Source organism: Arachis stenosperma, chromosome 3, assembly GCF_014773155.1.
Source record: "Arachis stenosperma cultivar V10309 chromosome 3, arast.V10309.gnm1.PFL2, whole genome shotgun sequence".
NCBI classification, from domain to species: Eukaryota; Viridiplantae; Streptophyta; class Magnoliopsida; order Fabales; family Fabaceae; genus Arachis; species Arachis stenosperma.
The window spans coordinates 16,621,668-16,640,505 of NC_080379.1; the positions used below are offsets into that span (position 1 = coordinate 16,621,668).

The window sequence follows — 18,838 nt, forward strand, 5'->3', positions numbered from 1 at the left end:
ATGAGTAAATGACATAAAAATCCACTTCCGGGCCCACTTGGTGTGTGCTTGGGCTGAGCAATGAAGCATTTTCGTGTAGAGACTCTCCTTGGAGTTAAACGCCAGCTTTTATGCCAGTTTGGGCGTTTAACTCCCATTTAGGTGCCAGTTCCGGCGTTTAACGCTGGAATTTCTTGAGGTGACTTTGAACGCCGGTTTGGGCCATCAAATCTTGGGCAAAGTATGGACTATCATATATTGCTGGAAAGCCCAGGATGTCTACTTTCCAACGTTATTGAGAGCGCGCCAATTGGACTTCTGTAGCTCCAGAAAATCCACTTCGAGTGCAGGGAGGTCAGAATCCAACAGCATCTGCAGTCCTTTTGAGTCTCTGGATCAGATTTTTGCTCAGATCCCTCAATTTCAGCCAGAAAATACCTGAAATTACAGAAAAACACACAAACTCATAGTAAAGTCCAGAAAAGTGAATTTTAATTAAAAACTAATAAAAATATACTAAAAACTAACTAGATCATACTAAAAACATACTAAAAACAATGCCAAAAAGCGTACAAATTATCCGCTCATCAGTAGCCCATCTAGTCATCATATATACCCTAATATCCTCTAACATGGTCACAATAGGTTTTTCTCTTGTCTCTACTATGACAGCATTGAAACTTTCACTCATATTATTAACAAGGGTGTCACATTTTGAAAGAAAAGTAAACCTGGACCTGGACCAGAACCTGGGTGGAATGCCATTCAAATGTCAAAATGCTCCCTCATTCAGACCTCGCAGAGATTTCATTTCCTTCTCCCAACTCTGCCAGTGACTTGCCTTAGCACACCTCCACATTCTGTTCTTCAGTTCCAAGCCCAGAAATTTCTTTCTAAAATTGTTGTAGAGATGCTTGACACAGAACCTGTTGTCCACCTCTGGAATGACCTCTTCAAATGCTGGCAACAGACCCTATTATTAGAAGGTGAGATTTCATTCGATTAGTACATTTATAAATGTTTTGTTAGCACAATGCATAGTGTAATATGTAAAACTACCTTCTGCTGATCAGACATAAACGTGCATTTTGCAATATTGTATGGACCCAAATCCTTGGACAGATGACGCAGAAACCAGACCCAAGAATCCTTTGTCTCCGCCTCTGCAATTGTATATGCAATTGGAAGAATCTGGCGTTTGAGTCTCTTCTAATTGCAGTCAACAGTTGTCCTCCTTAGGGGTTTTTAAGAAGCTCCGTCCAACCCAATAAACCTTCTACAGTGCTGGAAACTTTTCTTGCATGCATCAAAGCATACATACAGTCTTTGGAAAACACAATAGTTCATCAAGTCTAGATTTTGTCTCTCTTGAGCAAAATTTGGTGATCGAATCACTTTTAGAATCACCGTTGATCTTGGATTTGTTCTTAAAAGCTCTCCACCGTAATCGTTAATCCTCCTATACTGCTCCCTAAATGCTCCCTGGATCTGGCTCAAAACCTCTTGTTTTGTCTTAGCTGCCAGTGACTTAGTAACGGTCAGATTCCACTTTTTGTGTCCCTTTGCTACCAAATCCTTTATCTTGATCCTTGGATTGGATTTCACTTTCTTCTTAAACTGAGTGCCCAGCCATTTGGAGTGCATAATTCCAACCCTGTGTGTCTGCATGCAGGTATGCTGCAGATTCATGCTTCTTAGTTGCCATGTGAATTCCTCACCAACCTTGTGTGCATATAACCAAAAGGGGCAGTCTTTCTGATATACAGCCCAGACCCTCACCAAGTCACACTTCTTGAATTTAATATTTCTGGCTGTCTGGACTGCAAAGGTTGCCACCGTGTCCTTAAACTCTTGCCGAGATTCATACAATGTGCCAACCTTCCATTTGTACTTTCCCATGTCCTTTTCAAGTTTATGCACTGGAAACCTCTGCCCCTCACAATCAGCATCCTCCTCTGCATCATCAGCTCCCAAGTCTTGTCCTCCAATAATATAATCCTGCTCCAAGTCATCACTGTCGGCTACTTCCTCATCGTCCAAATCACTTGTCATAACCCTTTTACCCTTTTCTGCGTTAGAGTCCTTTGGCATAGAATTTTCTTTACCAAATCCACTTTCATAGTCATAAACCTCCTCACTGTCAGTGAAGTGGATGTCTTTGGCACTATCCCCCTCTTCTTTGGATGGCAAGTATGTTGGGTCATCACTGTCTTCGCCACTACTATCATGGTCACCGGACCCAATCTGTCCCTCCTGGCTTAACTCTTCTCCAACAACCTTATTCTGACATTTGGTTTCAACCGCATCGCCAACTCCATCAGTCTTTTCTTGGTCCCCTTCAAACACCACTACCTCCAGACCACCACCTTTAGGTTCTTGATAAACCACAATTTTATGGTTTATTTTGGATTGAATTAAGTGGATTTTGTCAATTCTTGTCACACTTATTCATGTAAATTGCATGTTTTTAATATTTCTTCCTAATTGGTGTTATGGTTCAAAGCATGCTTCTTCGACCTTAAAAATGCTAATTCTTAATCCTCTCTTATTGTCATTCGATGTCATGATACGTGTGTTAAGTGATTTCAGGGTTTATAGGGCAGGAATGACTTAGAGGATGGAAAAGAAGCATGCAAAAGTGAAATGAATACAAGAAATAGAGGAATTGAGAAGTTGGTACCGACGCGTGCGTGTGACTGACGCGTACGCGTGACCTGGTGCAAAAGTCGATCGATGCGTATGCGTGACAAGCGGCACGTACCTCACTAAAGAGAACACGCTGAGGCCGATTTCAGAACTCAATTCTGGCCCAGTTTCGAGCCCAGTTTGCAGATTAGAGGCTGAGAGTGAAGGAGTATAGAAGACACATTCCATTAGCTTAGTTTTAGATAGTTTTTGAATTCTAGAAAGAGAAACTCTCACTTCTCTCTAGGGTTTATTCGTTCTTTGTTCATTTTCACTTGAATTCTTGGATTAGATCCTTTTTAATTTCAGTTCTTGTTGCTTTAATTATAGTTTCTATTCCTTAATTTCAATTAGCACTCTTACCACTTTAGTAATTTTGAGTTTGAATTTGGATCTTGTTGGAATTACTTTTTATCAATGTATTGAGTTTTCTTTCATGTTCATTGTTGTCATTTGGTTTGTTATTAGCAATTATTGTTAGTGGGTAGCTTTGATTTGGATTTATTTCTCAATTTTACAATGTCTTCTTTTAGTGCACACAAGGTGTTTGTGAAAATGTCTTTTATGATTATGGAGTAGATTTCTATTCTTGGCTTTGGGGTTGAGTATTGGAAACTCTTGAATTGTCAAAGTCTATGGTTGATTGAGTATTGGAAGTTGCTTGTTAGCTTGAACTTCACTAAAGCTAGTCTTTTATTAGGAGTTGAGTAGGACTTGTGAACTCAAATTATTTGTACCCACTTGACTTTCCTTCATTTGCTAGAGGATAACTAAGTGGAAGTAATAGACAATTCTCATCACAATTGATGATGACAATAGGGATACGAACTCCAATTCTCTCCCCTAGCTAAGACTTTTATATTGATTGATTGTTACTCGCTTTTACAAGTTTGGAATTCCTAGTTTCCTCATTCTCAATTCATATCTCTTATTCTTATATGCTTTTAGTTGTAGTTATTTTGATGCATGCTTGTTAGTTAGATAATGCTTGTTTGGTATTTCTAGTTATATCACTTTAATTGTTGGTTGGTTGTTGCTTCTATATACTTGTCAATTTACTTCTTCTTAAGCAACCCAAAAACTCCAAAATTTCTAACCAACAATGTGCATTCTAGATTTCTAGTGCAAATCATTGGAAGAACGACTCGGAATTCTACTCCCGGTTATTGAATTCATTGTTGTGACATCCTCTTGTAACATTGATTTGAGGATATTTTATCGGTTGGGACTATACTTTGCGATATTGAATTGGAAATTTCTTTGATCAATTCTTAACCGACATTTATTCTCCATTAGTTCTTCACTGTCGACGCCCCCAGTATCTCTCCCCCACGTCAAGATAACCAACTTCCGGAAACCCCTCGGCATCCCCAACCTCATGCACCACAAACAAATCAACGAAGCCCCTCTTCCTTGTTATGCTGGACATCTCAATTGCCTCTGAGTCACCTTTCAACAACCTCAAGTGACTCTTGGAATCATCTGCAGTTGGGTCTTTGTACTATAACGCTACGATGGTGGACTTCAAATATTCAAACTGCCTCACCTCCTCGTATGCCTCAAACACACTCCACCGATCGTCGTTAATGTCTTCCACGACTGTAGCTTGACCCTTCAAATACTTGAGCACATCGTTCTCATATGTGAATGCACCCCATGGTGCACCATCATGTTAAAGAGCGTCATCTTCTTTCTGAACAACCCTATTATTAAAGACAGGGCGTTACTAAACCAACAAACAAAGACAACAAAAACAATCAGCACAAACCCTAGCCTTATACAGAGGTTCGCACGGCCTAGATTAAATCCTACACCCGTTACCTCCATCAACAAAGATGATATTGCATGGATAAAAAGGTTATCTCGACAAGGGCTATCTGTAACAACGAAGCCAAGTCACGAATGCAGGAAGTTCTTCAACAACCTCGCTCGAGCTACCAACACCAAACACCTTTCAACCACTCAACTAGACAGTCCTCGTAGAAACGTTTTCGTAAGATTTCACACAAACGTTTCACTCAACATTCTTTTTCTCAAATACCGGCTTGCTTGGGGAAGGCAAAATAATTTTACGGGAATGTAACGAAGGAATAGTAACTATCAGGAGCAACTTTATCTCTAAAATTTATTTTTTTGGCGCAAAAGATAATTTTAAAATAAACTAGAACCTTCAAAATCTTTTTGTTATGAAAAAAGACCAAAATTTTTACGTTAGAGACTAAAATTGTACTTAACCCCGTTAATTAACTAAATGATTAAGAGCTACACTCAGAAACTCAGCGAGTAGAAGAGCTTCGCCATGAACGCCCCTGACCGTTACGAACGCTTTGTCGTCCCCGAAGGCACCAAAAAGTATGCCTCATCTCTCTCTCTCTCTCTCTCTCTCTCTATACAGTTCTAATTGTCAAAACTTGATTTCAGGGTATCGTATGAGAGGGACACGAAGATCATCAATGCCGCCTCTGTCACCATCGAGAGAGAGGAACACACTATAGGCAATATTATTCGCATGTGCGCATTTTTTTTCCCTTCAGTTTTAATTTGATTTTTAGCTGTATAAACCCTAAACCTAAATCGTTCGGTTTTTTGGATGCTTGTATTTTCAGGCAGCTGCATCGAGACGAAAACGTGTTGTTTGCTGGATACAAGCTGCCTCACCCTCTCCAGTACAAAATTATTGTGAGGGTGGGTTTCCAATCTTTCATATTTTTTCCCTTCACTAATTACTAATTACAAAGTTTTTGGTAAATGTATAAGTCATAATAAAATGTGATTGAAATTGGCTTCACAGCAATTTCATTCACAAGTGATACGATGTAGTTTGGTACTAAAAGCGTGTGTTTCTGATGTCGGATTTTGAAGGGGAAGGGAGGTGGAAGAAAGGCTTGAAGAGTTAAAGGATTCTGCTTTACTATTCAAATCCTTTCTTTCATTCCCTACATTTGCAAGAGCTCCACTCAAAATTACATCCTAAGAGTCAAAAGTTACAACTTACCCTAGCTTGTTTACTAACCTAGTGATGGTTTTGAAGCATTTAATCTTTTAATATTCAAAGTTCACACTTCCATAGGTATATGCTTTTGTGGTATTTTTGTTTCTAATCGGCACTTGGAACTTGGGAGTGTCTCAAATTTCTATTTTTGTGTGCAACATCTAGAAATTATTAGCATTACCTGTTGTGCTGTTGCTGTTGCTTTTGCAGATACATACCACTGGCCGGTCAGACCCAATGCAGGCATATAACCAGGCTATTAATGATCTGGACAGGGAACTTGATCACTTGAAGAAGTCATTTGAGGTCTGTATGTTGTTTCTTTTTTCCCCCCTCTTCTTGAAAATATGTATAATTCTATGCAATCACTGATACTTGTTTACTCCTTGATCTTGGGAATCTTTCGGATATTCGAATATTATCCATTAGTACCGGGCAATGATTGTCTGATTGGCCCCATTTCAATATCATCAATCCCAAAACTGCAAAGTAGCTGCAGGTTCTGAATTAGATCATATAATTTGACTGTGTGGGGTACCCGATGTTTTGTCAGTAACTTGTTCTAGGAAATTGGAGTCTGAAGAGGTTCAACTTAAGTAACTTATAATATGTTAAAGAAGAATACTTATATCACAAGTTTGGCATCTCTTGCTATATTTTTGCTAGGCTCTACCATTCTAGTATTATGTTATCATTTCTTTTTATGGTATCTGCTTTTCCACCTAGCAAATGTGGTTAAGTCCGGAGAACATTTATGGGGAGGACTGTGAGTTGGCTTTTTCCTTCTATAAGAGATGTTGCCATATTCTGAGAAATTGTTTCTCATGACTCTCTGCTTCTATATGGCACTTCAAACGTAAATACTAATAGTCTCATGGTAGTTCTTTTGTGGTGTCTTGAGAATTGGCTCTTAAGTTCTTCAAAGTGGGCATAATTCTGGGTTCTGGCATTTCAGTGTGGGGAATAGGGAAGAATTCTGTGGAACCCCTGTACTACCTAGAATGATTATGTTACAATATAATTTTGTGCTGGGAAGAGACAAATCGGTTATGGATTTTATGAAGTTTTCTTGTCCATTTTTATTTGAGTTTCGTTAGTTAAAAATTCATATTTTTAATTGCAGGACGAGATGGTGAAGTTTTCAAGGGACTATTGATGTACATTCTAGATGGAAAATTTTCCCTTTAGCCTTTGCTGGATATGAAACTTGTTAAAGATGTTTCTTTTGGACCAAGGAACTTCTACAGTGGTGAACAATTTCAATGTTAACAAAACTATTGAAGGATGATTTGCATTGTACTAAGCTAATTATGTTTAAAAAGGAAAAATCCTGTCACATGAACCCTGTTTCTCTCCCTGAATCTTGAATGTGAATATATCCTTTTTTTAATTGACTTTTTTATTCTAGTATAACTTGAATTATTTAAAAGCAATGTTCAGTGAATTGAGTTGAACTGAATATGAATATACTTCGGGGAACATACACTTGAAGATAGCATGATAATGTTGAACGCAAATGGTGGGATCTATGTATAAAATAGTTGTTACAGAGTACATTAGGGTTGAACAATTTAAGTGTAGGAGAAGAACAAGGGGGTTTAGCTGTACATAAAGGCATTCCTAATGCTTGATCATGTTAGAGACGTGATTCACTGCACAATATCTTTATTGATCTTAACGTCATGATGAAATCTTCATGCAATTCTACATTTATCTTTACAATTTTCACAGGGTTTACTCTATCTTTTTGTTTTCTTGCTACGGTTAGTCTCTACAACTATACTACCTAATCATCTAATAATGCCTACATGATGAGAAGTCCTAATCAAGACCATCCAGTTCTCCTTTGAGTCTATGTTGTTGGATTACCAACACAGACACTGTCATTTTGAAATCTGGTCCCGAAAGTACATCTCCGATTGCTTCTAATACTGGGTACTATTGCCAATCGTCCATCCCATTTGTCAATATAGAGTTCATCCCACCTTCTTTACCTACAATGACTAAAGAGTATTGCCCTTCAAATGATCTGAGAGTTGTGAATGTTTCGGCTGCGCTTGCAAGATGCTTCTCTAAGTAGGAAATACGACCACCTTTTATACGCTTTTTCATAGAATTGTGCAAAACATTCGTCGTGATGTCCCACTTCGTCCTCCAGCTCTGGAAGGTTGACCCTATAAGCTGCTAATCTTGAGGATTCTGCGCTGGAATCTACTAGAAATCTGATCAGTGTAAGTTTCACTCCTGGATGTTGCGCTACCATACCTGCTTAGGCAAGTGCTTCCCTATCATCTTTTCCGCCAATGAATATTATAAAGGAAATTATTTGATGTATTTCTAACCTTAGAAGGAATTTACATGCATATTTTATATTTTATTTAGGATTTTTTTATCTTTGAATATAGATGAAGGATATAAAAATATATGAGTAACAACCCAAATCAGTTCCCAAGGATTTTAAAAGCGGATATTTTCCCAAGAAAATTTGATCACTCCGGCAGATGTTCATTTTTCGATAGAGTAATTACCTAGATCAGTCTCCAAATATTTTAAAAGTGGACATTTTAGACCCCAAGGAAAATTAATACATAGATCAATCCCAATTTTTTTTTCCGTTACACATAACAATCCTCCGTAAAAAAAAGTAAAATAAAATTAATAATAATAATAATAATATTCAATAAAATTATTAGATATTATTTTACAAGAAATTTAACGTTGATAGCATTTGATGTTTTTGTATTTAATATAATCAAAAGATGTCATATTTTAAAAAGCATGTTTGTATTAAAAGAAAATGTTTTAAATTAGATTTCAAAGCATCATTATTTACCTTCCTTGTTTCTAACAAAAAAGAGTGTATTAATATGACAGTGTCATCGTCCACATGCACAAAGTTAAGTTAATAATAATAAATGTTGACATATAGTAAAAGTAAAATGGACGAGGGACTGTTATATTTGACAAACAAAAAATATTGGGATTAATCTGTATATTAATTTTCTTTGGGAACTAAAATGTCCTGCTTTTAAAATTTTGGGGACTGATTTGGGTACTATTCTGCCGAAAAATAAACTGGAACTTATTTGGGTGTGTTTGGCAAACACGTTGGGGAGGAGAGAAGCACGTTTGAACTTCTTGAAAGTTTCACTTTTTTGTTTGGCCATTTTTATCTTCCTGAACGCAGAAGTGATTCTGCTTCTAAACGCACGTTTAGGAGAAGCTAAAATTTGTAGTTTCTGCGTTTCACTTTCATGGTTGCTTGTTGTCTTTGGAAAATTAGATGAAATTTTATTTCTTTTTTATTAACCCTACCCTTCATTTTCTTCTATAAAAAGATACTAGTAACTATTACTTTCATAATAATTTTTTTGTAGTTCTTCTTACTTCTTCATAGTTATTCGTTCCAAATTTTTCATTAAAATAGATCAAATTTGTTTTAATCACTAGCAAATTAAATATTTCAATTTTTTTATTATTTTTAATACTTATTTTTATATTTTAATTTTTATGTTTTTTATTGTATTTTTTACTTATATTTTTTATTATAATTTTTATTTATATGATAAATATTTTTATATTATTTGTGTAGTGTTTTGATTTCTCATGTTATGTATTTATGAGTTTTTTAATTATTTATTATACTATTTTTTATATGTATATTTTTTTATGAAATTTTTTTATTTTTGTTTGGTTTTTTATTTATTTTATTGTATTTCTTTTATTCATATGACAAATGTTGTTGACTTTTTTTAGGATATTTTTATTTTTTTATATGAATTCTTTTTTTTTTATCTTTTACTGCATTATATTTATGTTACGTATGAAATTTTTTATTTTTTTTAATTTTATTCATACAAATTTTATTTACTTTTTATTATATTTTTTTGTTCATATGATATATGTTGTTGATTTTATAAAATTTTTATTATTTCTTATGTGTATGATTTTTTTCTATTCTTTGAAGTACTCTATTTTTGTTTTGTATTAATTTTTTTTTATTTTTTATTCTTGTCTTCGTGGGGAATGTTATCAGGTATGGGTCATGCCTTCAATTTCAGAAACCATGTAACAAGCCTCTTGAAATTAGTCTCTGTTGATTTTGTTCGTTGTACCATGCTGTGTGTACTTGTGTATATGTGTATGCTCCAGATCAAGGGGCTTGAGGATGCAATTCAAGAGCTTTGGAAGAGAAAAAATATTGCCAATTCAGGAAGAAATATTTGCAAGAAAAAGGACTCTCAGTCGGTTATGACTAATAAACCAGACATGCAGTATAGCTTTGTTTTTAAAATTTTATAAATGAAAATAAACTGAAAAACCAAAAGTACTTATTATATAAAATAGTAGAAAATAAAAATAAAAATACGCCCTTGATTATTTTGTTTGATCATGGGATTTACTAAGTTAGGTATTTGAAACTTGAAAGCCAATGTACTTGAGTACTTGACCCGTACTCGTGGGCTCGTAGCTACTGGTTTTTATTTATATTTTTCACACCCCAACTTCTGCTGATTCAGCCACCACCACCGCCACCTCTGCGGCAGTCGTTGCAGACCGCCAAGCACCGTTACGTAATCTTTGTCCTGTAAGAAGCTTAACTCCTCACTTTTCCTTTGTTTTTCTTATTTCATTACTAATAGTCTATTAGCATTAATTAACTAATTGATTAAGAGCTACACTCAGAAACTCAGCGAGTAGAAGCGCTTCGCCATGAACGCCCCTGACCGTTACGAACGCTTTGTCGTCCCGGAAGGCACCAAAAAGTATGCCTCATCTCTCTCTCTCTCTCTCTCTCTCTATACAGTTCTAATTGTCAAAACTTGATTTCAGGGTGTCGTATGAGAGGGACACGAAGATCATCAATGCCGCCTCTTTCACCATCGAGAGAGAGGAACACACTATAGGCAATATCATTCGCATGTGCGCATTTTTTCCCCTTCAGTTTTAATTTGATTTTAGCTGTATAAACCCTAAACCTAAATCGTTCGCTTTTTTGAATGCTTGTATTTTCAGGCAGCTGCATCGAGACGAGAACGTGTTGTTTGCTGGATACAAGCTGCCTCACCCTCTCCAGTACAAAATTATTGTGAGGGTGGGTTTCCAATCTTCCATAATTTTTCCCTTCACTAATTTACAAAGTTTTTGGTAAATGTATAGATCATAATAAAATGTGACTGAAATTGGCTTCACAACAATTTCATTCACAAGTGATACGATGTAGTTTGGTACTAAAACGGTGTGTTTCTGATGTCGGTTTTTGAAGGGGAAAGGAGGTGGAAGAAAGGTTTGAAGAGTTAAAGGATTCTGCTTTACTCTTCAAATCCTGTCTTTCATTCCCTTCATTTGCAACACTCAAAAATATATCCTAAGAGTCAAAAGTTACAACTTACCCTAGCAGCTTGTTTACTAACTTAGTGATGGTTTTGAAGCATTTAATCTTTTAATATTCAAAGTTCACACTTCCATATGTATATGCTTTTGTGGTATTTTTGTTTCTAATCGGCACTTGGAACTTGGGAGTGTCTCAAATTTCTACTTTTATGTGCAACGTCTAGAAATTATTAGCATTACCTGTTGTGCTGTTGCTGTTGCTGTTGCTTTTGCAGATACATACCACTAGCCAGTCATCCCCAATGCAGGCATATAACCAGGCTATTAATGATCTGGACAGGGAACTTGATCACTTGAAGAATGCATTTGAGGTCTGTATGTTGTTTCTTTCTTTTTTTTTCCCTCTTCTTGAAAATATGTATAATTCCATGCAATCACTGATACTTGTTTACTCCTTAATCTTGGGAATCTTTCAGATATTAGAATATTATCCATTAGTACCGGGTGATGATTGTCTGATTGGTCCCATTTCAATATCATCACTCCCAAAACTGCAAAGTAGCTGCAGATTCTGAATTTGATCACATCATTTGACTGTGTGGTGTACCCAATGTTTTGTCAGTAGCTTGTTCTAGGAAATTGGAGTCCGAAGAGGTTCAACTTAAGTAACTTATAATATGTTAAAGAAGAATACTTATATCACAAGTTTGGCATCTCTTGTTATATTTTGGCTAAGCTCTACCATTCTAGAATTATATTGTTCTTTCTTTTTATGGTATCTGCCTTTTCCACCTAGCAAATGTGGTTAAGTCCGGACAACATTTATGGGGAGGACTGTGAGTTGGCTTTTTCCTTCTATAAGAGATGTTGCCTTATTCTGAGGATGCATCTTTGTGAATATTGAGAAATTGTTTCTCATGACTCTCCGCTTCTATATGGCACTTCAAACGTAAATACTAATAGTCTCTTGGTAGTTCTTTGGTGGTGTCCTGGGAATTGGCTCTTAAGTTCTGCAAAGTGGGCATAATTCTGGCACTTCAGTGTGGGGAATAGGGAACAATTCTGTGGGACCCCTGTACTACCTAGAATGATTATGTTACAATATATTTTTGTGCTGGGAAGAGACAAATCGTTTATGGATTTTACGAAGTTTTCTTGTCCATTTTTATTTTAGTTCTGTTAGTTACAAATTCATATTTTTAATTGCAGGCGGAGATGGTGAAGTTTTCAAGGGACTATTGATGTACATTCAAGATGGAACTTTTTCCCTTTAGCCTTTGCTGGATATGAAACTTGTTAAAGATGTTTCTTTTGGACCAAGGAACTTCTACAGTGGTGAACAATTTCAATGTTAACAAAACTATTGAAGGATGATTTGCATTGTACTAAGCTAATTATTTTTAAAAAGGAAAAAAATCCTGTCACATGAACCATGTTGCTCTCCATGAATCTTGAATGTGAATATACACTTTTTTTAATTGATTGTTCTATTCTAGTATAACTTGAATTATTTAAATGCAATGTTCAGTGAATTGAGTTTTACTGAATATGAATATACTTTGGGGAACATACACTTGAAGGTAGCATGATAGTGTTGAACGCAAATGGTGAGATCTTCGAATAAAATAGTTGTTACAGGAGTACATTAGGGTTGAAAAATTTAAGTGTAGGAGAAGAACAAGGGGGTTTTGCTGCACATATAGTCATTCCTAATGCTTTCGATCATGTTGTTAGAGACATGGTTCACTGTACAATATCTTTATTGATTTTAACCTCCTGATGAAACGTTCATCAAATTCTACATTTATCTTTACAATTTTCACATGGTTTGCTCTATCTTTTTGTTTTCTTGCTACTGTTAGTATCTACAACTATACTACCTAATCATCTAATAATGCCTACATGATGGAGAAGTCCTCATCAAGACCATCTAGTTCTCCTTTGAGTCTATGTTGTTGGATTACCAACACAGACACTGTCATTGCGAAATCTGGTCCTGAAAGTACATCTCCGATTGGTCCCAATTCTGGGCACTGTTGCCAATCGTCCATCCCTTTTGTCAATATAGAGTTCATCCCACCTTCTTTACCTACGATGACTAAAGAGTATTTCCCTTCAAATGATCTGAGAGTTGTGAATGTTTCGGCTGCGCTGGCAAGATGCTTCTCTAAGTAGGAAATACGATCCCCATTTATATGCTTTTCGTAGAATTGTGCAAAACATTCGTCGTCGTGTCCCACTTCTTCCTCCAGCTCTGGAAGGTTGACTCTATAAGCTGCTAATCTTGAGGATTCTGCACTGGAATCTACCAGAAATCTGATCACTGTAAGTTTTACTCCTGGATGTCGTGCTACCATACCTGCATAGGCAAGTGCTTCCCTATCATCTTTTCCGCCAATGAATATTACTGCCACATTCAGTGATACCTGAGTTCTTGATATCTTTTCAATTGATCCAAGGCCTCTGTTAACTAGAATCCCCACGGAACAAGGAGCACTCCTTAATAACTGTTAAACAGTATCTATTATTGCATTATTGAGCTATCAATATTAAGGTAATTGATTTTTTATTTGCTATATATGTTTTCATTTAACATGTGCATTTTCTTCCTTGATAGTCTCAAAGAGAATTGATGCACATAACTTTTGACATTACTCTTGTTGCAGCTACTTGGATTTACTATGGCTAGCTAGCTCCTTTGATTCTTGAACTTGTTCATCTTATTTATCAAAATAATACTAATGATAAATTTTTTGACATTACCTTTCTGTTCACATATCTGAATCCCTGGTGACCCATATCCAATTTTCCATCCTGACGTTGGTTCCTGTGGAATGGTAGTATAATGAGGGCAATCATCAATTCATCTGCTAAGATACAGATGTCTTGTGCCATGTTAGTGATTGTTGACACTGCTAATGTTCTTTTGAGAGTAATACCTTCACTATCCTCATCTACATAGGCTTGAAAAGAGTTGGATACTTTGTCCCTCATTTCCACGACCGCAGCATCTTTCACAGTTGTTGTATGTCCTTCTGTGCCTCTCTCTACTGTTGCTGCTATCTGATCAGTGAGTTCAATCATGTCCGCGACATATACCACAATGCCGGGGGGTGTTGCCCCTCTTGAGATCTCCATGAAGTTGATGGAAGCAGGAACGTTGTCAGGTCCGTGGACACACAAGAGTATCCTTAGCTCATGTAGTGGGTCAAGCAACTGGAGCGTCATGCGATGATTTGGTGCTCGTTTCCTGGCACGTTTTATGATGTATGCTATCACTGATGGAGTATGCACTATTGTGAAAAATATTGCCATTATCATTGTAATGCCAGTTGAAGTATTGGCACCACAACCTATCTGGTAATACAAGGACAAATATGAGATTGATTCAGTTATAAACATGATTTTTGATTATCTATTTATGTTGCATGCCTTATAGTTAGAATTAGAAGTGGTGAACTTAATTTATAGATGTACACGAATACAGATCAAATGCTTCATTATGTATTATTAGGTAAGGGTATATATATTCCTCCATTTTCACTATTTCTGATGATGATGATCTGGAATTGTGGAAGAACCCTTCATTTCTCAGTTTTAAAGGGTACTGCTATATCAATTTGCTAGAAAATAGAAACTTGACACTATCATAGTATCATGCATGCATGTTGGTTGATGACATTCCCTTTGGGGACATCACAAAAGTAAATATTTCCAATTTCCATGCAAGAAATGGGCTAGTATCTATTTGGCTACATTTGGTTCCAGAGACAAAAGGCAAATACAGAGACAGAATGACACAAAAATGTGTTTAGAGCGAGAGATAGAGAAGACAAGACAATGAATAGAAAATTTCTAAATAATCGTTGTCTCCCTGTCTTTGTATTTTGTGTTCTGTCCAACTACCAAACGCCGCCTTTATGATAAGTGAAGATAAAGAAAAAGTGAGGAAAATACTTGCCGCTTTGATAGCCAAGAAGATGTGAAAATGGCCCTTGGTGGTTAGGAGTAATCCAATTGCAACCGATTCCGGCCAGCGAAAACCAAGTATCATCCCCAAAATAACTGTTCCAACAACCTTGCCGACAATGGCAATGAGAATAAGTGTAAACAATTTTGCCCAAGTCAATAGATGTCCAGCTTCAAACTCTCTGAAATCAGCTGCATAACCCATCCACAAGAAAAAGATAGGAAAGAAGATAGTGGTCAACAAGTAGTTGATTTTGGCAATAACCCATTTGGAAACTCTGCCTTCCCTTGGAAAACACACCCCTGCCATGAAAGCACTTAGAATTGGACTATATTCATATATAGTTGATGAGGCACAAGCCATGACCATAACTGCAATTGACAACACCAAATGTGAACCTTTCATAGGTTTCCCTTCCGGGTTTTCATTATCAACCCAGTTCATGAAGATTGGTGAAACCAATGCTGTCAAAACAGTCTGTCCAAGAAGTGCACACCCCATTATGATGGCCTTCTTAAGGCGCTTCTTTTCGTCATAATCATCGCAAAATGCGTCCAATGGCATGGCTATGTAGCCAACCGAAAGAAGCAAGGAGCATACAAAATCCGAGTGCATCCCTGTTGCTATCACAAGCTTCCCAATATCCGACTTGCCTATCTTGAGTCGCGTTATCAAACGAGTCAAAACTGGGGATGCTGTGCTAGATAGAAGAGTTGAGAGGGAGAATGTGTATTCTAGCAACTTGGTTTGATCTGTAAAGTAATGCAGGAATGGTGTTGTGGTGCCTGCTATGATGAAAGTGCAAATTATTCCTGCATATGCAACTTGAGCATCCTTACTTGGTTTCTTGAACAGTATGAATGGATCCATTTCTATCCCCAAAGCAAACATGTAACACATCATACCAAAATCTATGATGAACACAAAGGTTGTGTTGAATTCCATGTACAATTTGCGTAAGAAAGATACATTCCCCATCACTAGTCCTACCTGCATTCAAAATAAAAAAGAATATAAAAAGTATAAAAATTTCGAGCATTTTCCTTTTTCCAAAATTCTAAAAGCAGAAAACACTTGACAATAAGAATTCAAAAATCAGAACTTACAAATATGTCAGAAGTGATCCGAGGTTGTGAATAAGGCTTTAGAAAATAATGTAAAGCATTGCATACAATCACCATCACCATAAACATGACAAAATTTTTGCCTAATTGAAGTACGAGGTAGCCTAACTTTTCTGAACATTGGGTCAATACAACTGCCATGTTAAATTTAATTTTTTTTCTTTTAAGTTAAAACCTGGGGTTTGATTAGATAAATCTATGTATATTTTTTAGTAATGTATTATTTTTTTTCCCCTTCTTTCTCCTCCTCCTCCTCCTCCTCCTCTTCTTCTCTAGCTTACCCTGTTATCATTCTTGTTTACATTCTCAAAGAAGAGTACAAAGTTTTTCCTTCTCATTTTTTTTTATTTTTTATTTTACTAATGATCAACCTTCGCCAAGTTTGGCAAAAAAAAAATTGAGATGGTGAATGGTTGTGATTTATATCTTAATTTTAGGAGACAATGGAGGAAAACATCCTTAACAAGTACCGGATCTACGAAGCTTCAAAATTGAAGGATTTGGAGAGTGTATAAGGATATTAATAAACCGCAAAAAATGGATATATCACAAAAGTTGTGCTACATTTCCATCGCTAATTATTTATATTCTCTTAAGCATTATTAATCTAATAATGCATGCCACATGGTTCCCCATTTTATATGATACATTTCTCACTTAACCAGCATAAGTCATCACCAAAATGCAAACTCATTATCTTAAGATTATTGTTAAAAGGAATGTCACACAATCTTAGAGGCTTATGGCTACCTTGTACAATTGCTCATATTTAATTTGTTTACAAACTAGTTTGACCTTGTATGAATTTTGTTTCACACGGTATCTTCCAACTCACGAAGTCAAGGACTAATATGTACTGTATATATAAGACAAGATTCGATCTCCCGATATTTGTTTAAATAGAAAAGTTAACTAACTACTCGATGAATCTAAATTTATTTGTATTGTTTCTTTTACATGTGAACTCAACTATTGATGATTAGTTTAGCTCTTCAATGTTTGATTTGTATTTTCTCATCAACAACACATTTTCTTAACAACAACACGTTTTCTAATAGATTTAGCTGTAATCTGTTTTAACAGTTAACATTTTGGAAGGGATTTTTAATGATTTGAAAAATAACCTAATAAAAAAAAGAAAAGAAAAGAAAAGAAAAGAGAGAAATGGTAAATAAAAATAAAATAAATTAATAAGAAACAGTGATGATAATCATGGTATTGTTTGCTTGAAAAATAAAACCAAGGGATTTCAGGTTTGCAGGAATCTTAATGATTAGTCGCTCAATGCATGTATTTTATCTTTCTTCCCAATGATTTTACTAAATTATCATGTAAACTTGTTTTGTCTTATACATTGAATCGATATATATACATTCTTCCATTATTAGACATGATGCAAGTGCAAATTTTATTAGACACAATGACACTAGGTTTTTAAGTTGGGGAGAATTTCAAACCATTTAAATATAAATGAGTAATAGTACACGTTCAAGTCTTTTTATAAACTAAGTTTAACCATCTTAAATAATAAGACTTGAAATAATGCTAGTCATATCTGATTTTTATTATGTTTGACCAACTTAATTAATAAAAAAACTTGAATGTGTAGCAATATTCGATATAAATAAGCATAATTAACATATATATAAAATAACTAATTTGAATTAATCTAAATAGTTCACTAATCAATTTAAATAAGTGTTAAAACTTAAAAGTTCGAATTTTATCTCGCATGTACTATTAAAGAGAACTCAAATTCATGACGAATGAGTCTTTGTACTACTAGACGAGAGGATATAATAGTAACAAAAAAATATGTATATAAAATTAAAATATATTTTAGATAATGCCAAAAGTAACATTAATACGAATAAATATTAATAATATACAATTTTATTAAGGTACTTGTTACGGCCCGGCCCAGAACCAGCTTTGGGCCGACCCGACCCATGTAACACCCGACCCGGGCACGCGCCCTACAACCGACCCGGACACACTTCCTGTACGGACCGCACACGTGCTGCAGGACAGCGTCCTTGGGAATATGGGCCTGTCACGTAAGGGGCCCACTACTGACATGTATATAAGGGGAAGATTGGCTCTTCCCCCGAGGTACGTCACTTTCTACATCACTCCCCCTGCTTGTACGATTTCTGACTTGAGCGTCGGAGTGTCTTTGCAGGTGGCACCCCCCCTCGTCCGTTCACCAACTCAAGTGCTCGCCAGCTCGGCAGACCCTCGATCAGCGCACCCAGGACTAAGACACCCTCATCTATCCACCTTCGCATCTTCTGTCCACCCGACCTGTCCAGGAGCTGACCAACGAACATTGGCGCCGTCTGTGGGGAAGTCTAAATGGAAGCTGTACTGGGTCTTGGCGACCAAGGCCGGGCTGCCGGAGCGGAGGGGGCAGCCTCCGTCGCCTCGCAAGGGGGGCGGCGAAGGTCCCCCCATCGACGCACGGGGACACGACCATTCGGAGGAACAGGCGGCGATAGCGCCATAATAATGCAAGAGCTGCGCCACCGAGTCCAGAACCTGGAGCGGCAGCTTGCCGACAGGGAGCGGGACGGACGCTCTACCGATCCGAGCTATACCCCGTCTCCCGGAAGCGAGGAGGAAGACTCTTACCGAAGCCGCCCGCGGACGGAGGCAGAGAGTTCGCGGGAGGAGTCACCCATAATGAGGAGACGAAATGACACGATCATCTACTCCCGAGGCAGACCGACCCATCGAGCGACAAGAGGTCGCGAA

At 36.7% G+C, this 18,838-nt stretch overlaps 3 protein-coding genes across 4 annotated transcripts; 2 read left to right on the top strand and 1 right to left on the bottom strand.

The window, feature by feature from the left end:
- Nucleotides 1-4,861: 4,861 nt before the first annotated feature.
- On the top strand, nucleotides 4,862-7,050 carry LOC130968237 (DNA-directed RNA polymerases II, IV and V subunit 11-like). Its single transcript, XM_057893410.1, has 5 exons — nucleotides 4,862-5,016; nucleotides 5,086-5,175; nucleotides 5,271-5,349; nucleotides 5,867-5,962; nucleotides 6,780-7,050. The coding sequence occupies exons 1-5, from the start codon at nucleotides 4,964-4,966 to the stop codon at nucleotides 6,810-6,812; spliced, it is 351 nt and encodes a 116-aa protein (XP_057749393.1). The 5' UTR covers nucleotides 4,862-4,963; the 3' UTR covers nucleotides 6,813-7,050.
- Nucleotides 7,051-10,012: 2,962 nt separating this feature from the next.
- Nucleotides 10,013-12,485, top strand: LOC130968236 (DNA-directed RNA polymerases II, IV and V subunit 11). 2 transcript variants are annotated; one of them, XM_057893408.1, is made up of 6 exons: nucleotides 10,013-10,244; nucleotides 10,343-10,422; nucleotides 10,490-10,579; nucleotides 10,673-10,751; nucleotides 11,266-11,361; nucleotides 12,200-12,485. In XM_057893408.1, the coding sequence occupies exons 2-6, from the start codon at nucleotides 10,370-10,372 to the stop codon at nucleotides 12,230-12,232; spliced, it is 351 nt and encodes a 116-aa protein (XP_057749391.1). In that variant the 5' UTR covers nucleotides 10,013-10,244; nucleotides 10,343-10,369; the 3' UTR covers nucleotides 12,233-12,485. The 2 variants fall into 2 exon arrangements, with proteins under 2 accessions (XP_057749391.1, XP_057749392.1); XM_057893409.1 differs by having other exon boundaries at nucleotides 10,046-10,244; nucleotides 10,331-10,422.
- A 403-nt stretch (nucleotides 12,486-12,888) lies between these two features.
- LOC130965588 (cation/H(+) antiporter 28) lies at nucleotides 12,889-16,225 on the bottom strand. The gene is made up of 4 exons (XM_057890357.1): nucleotides 16,067-16,225; nucleotides 14,952-15,950; nucleotides 13,754-14,347; nucleotides 12,889-13,497 (listed from the first exon to the last, which is right to left on the bottom strand). Exons 1-4 carry the CDS (start codon nucleotides 16,223-16,225, stop codon nucleotides 12,889-12,891), a joined length of 2,361 nt encoding a protein of 786 aa, XP_057746340.1.
- Nucleotides 16,226-18,838: the final 2,613 nt, after the last annotated feature.

Coding starts and splice junctions, on each gene's coding strand:
- LOC130968237 (XM_057893410.1), top strand. CDS start 4,964: ATGAACGCCCCTGACCGTTACGAACGCTTTGTCGTCCCCGAAGGCACC. Junction 5,017..5,085: donor GTCCCCGAAGGCACCAAAAA/GTATGCCTCATC, acceptor ACTTGATTTCAG/GGTATCGTATGAGAGGGACA. Junction 5,176..5,270: donor ATAGGCAATATTATTCGCAT/GTGCGCATTTTT, acceptor TTGTATTTTCAG/GCAGCTGCATCGAGACGAAA.
- LOC130968236 (XM_057893408.1), top strand. CDS start 10,370: ATGAACGCCCCTGACCGTTACGAACGCTTTGTCGTCCCGGAAGGCACC. Junction 10,580..10,672: donor ATAGGCAATATCATTCGCAT/GTGCGCATTTTT, acceptor TTGTATTTTCAG/GCAGCTGCATCGAGACGAGA. Junction 11,362..12,199: donor ACTTGAAGAATGCATTTGAG/GTCTGTATGTTG, acceptor TTTTAATTGCAG/GCGGAGATGGTGAAGTTTTC.
- LOC130965588 (XM_057890357.1), bottom strand. CDS start 16,225: ATGGCAGTTGTATTGACCCAATGTTCAGAAAAGTTAGGCTACCTCGTA. Junction 15,951..16,066: donor GGATCACTTCTGACATATTT/GTAAGTTCTGAT, acceptor TTTTGAATGCAG/GTAGGACTAGTGATGGGGAA. Junction 14,348..14,951: donor TCTTCTTGGCTATCAAAGCG/GCAAGTATTTTC, acceptor TTGTATTACCAG/ATAGGTTGTGGTGCCAATAC.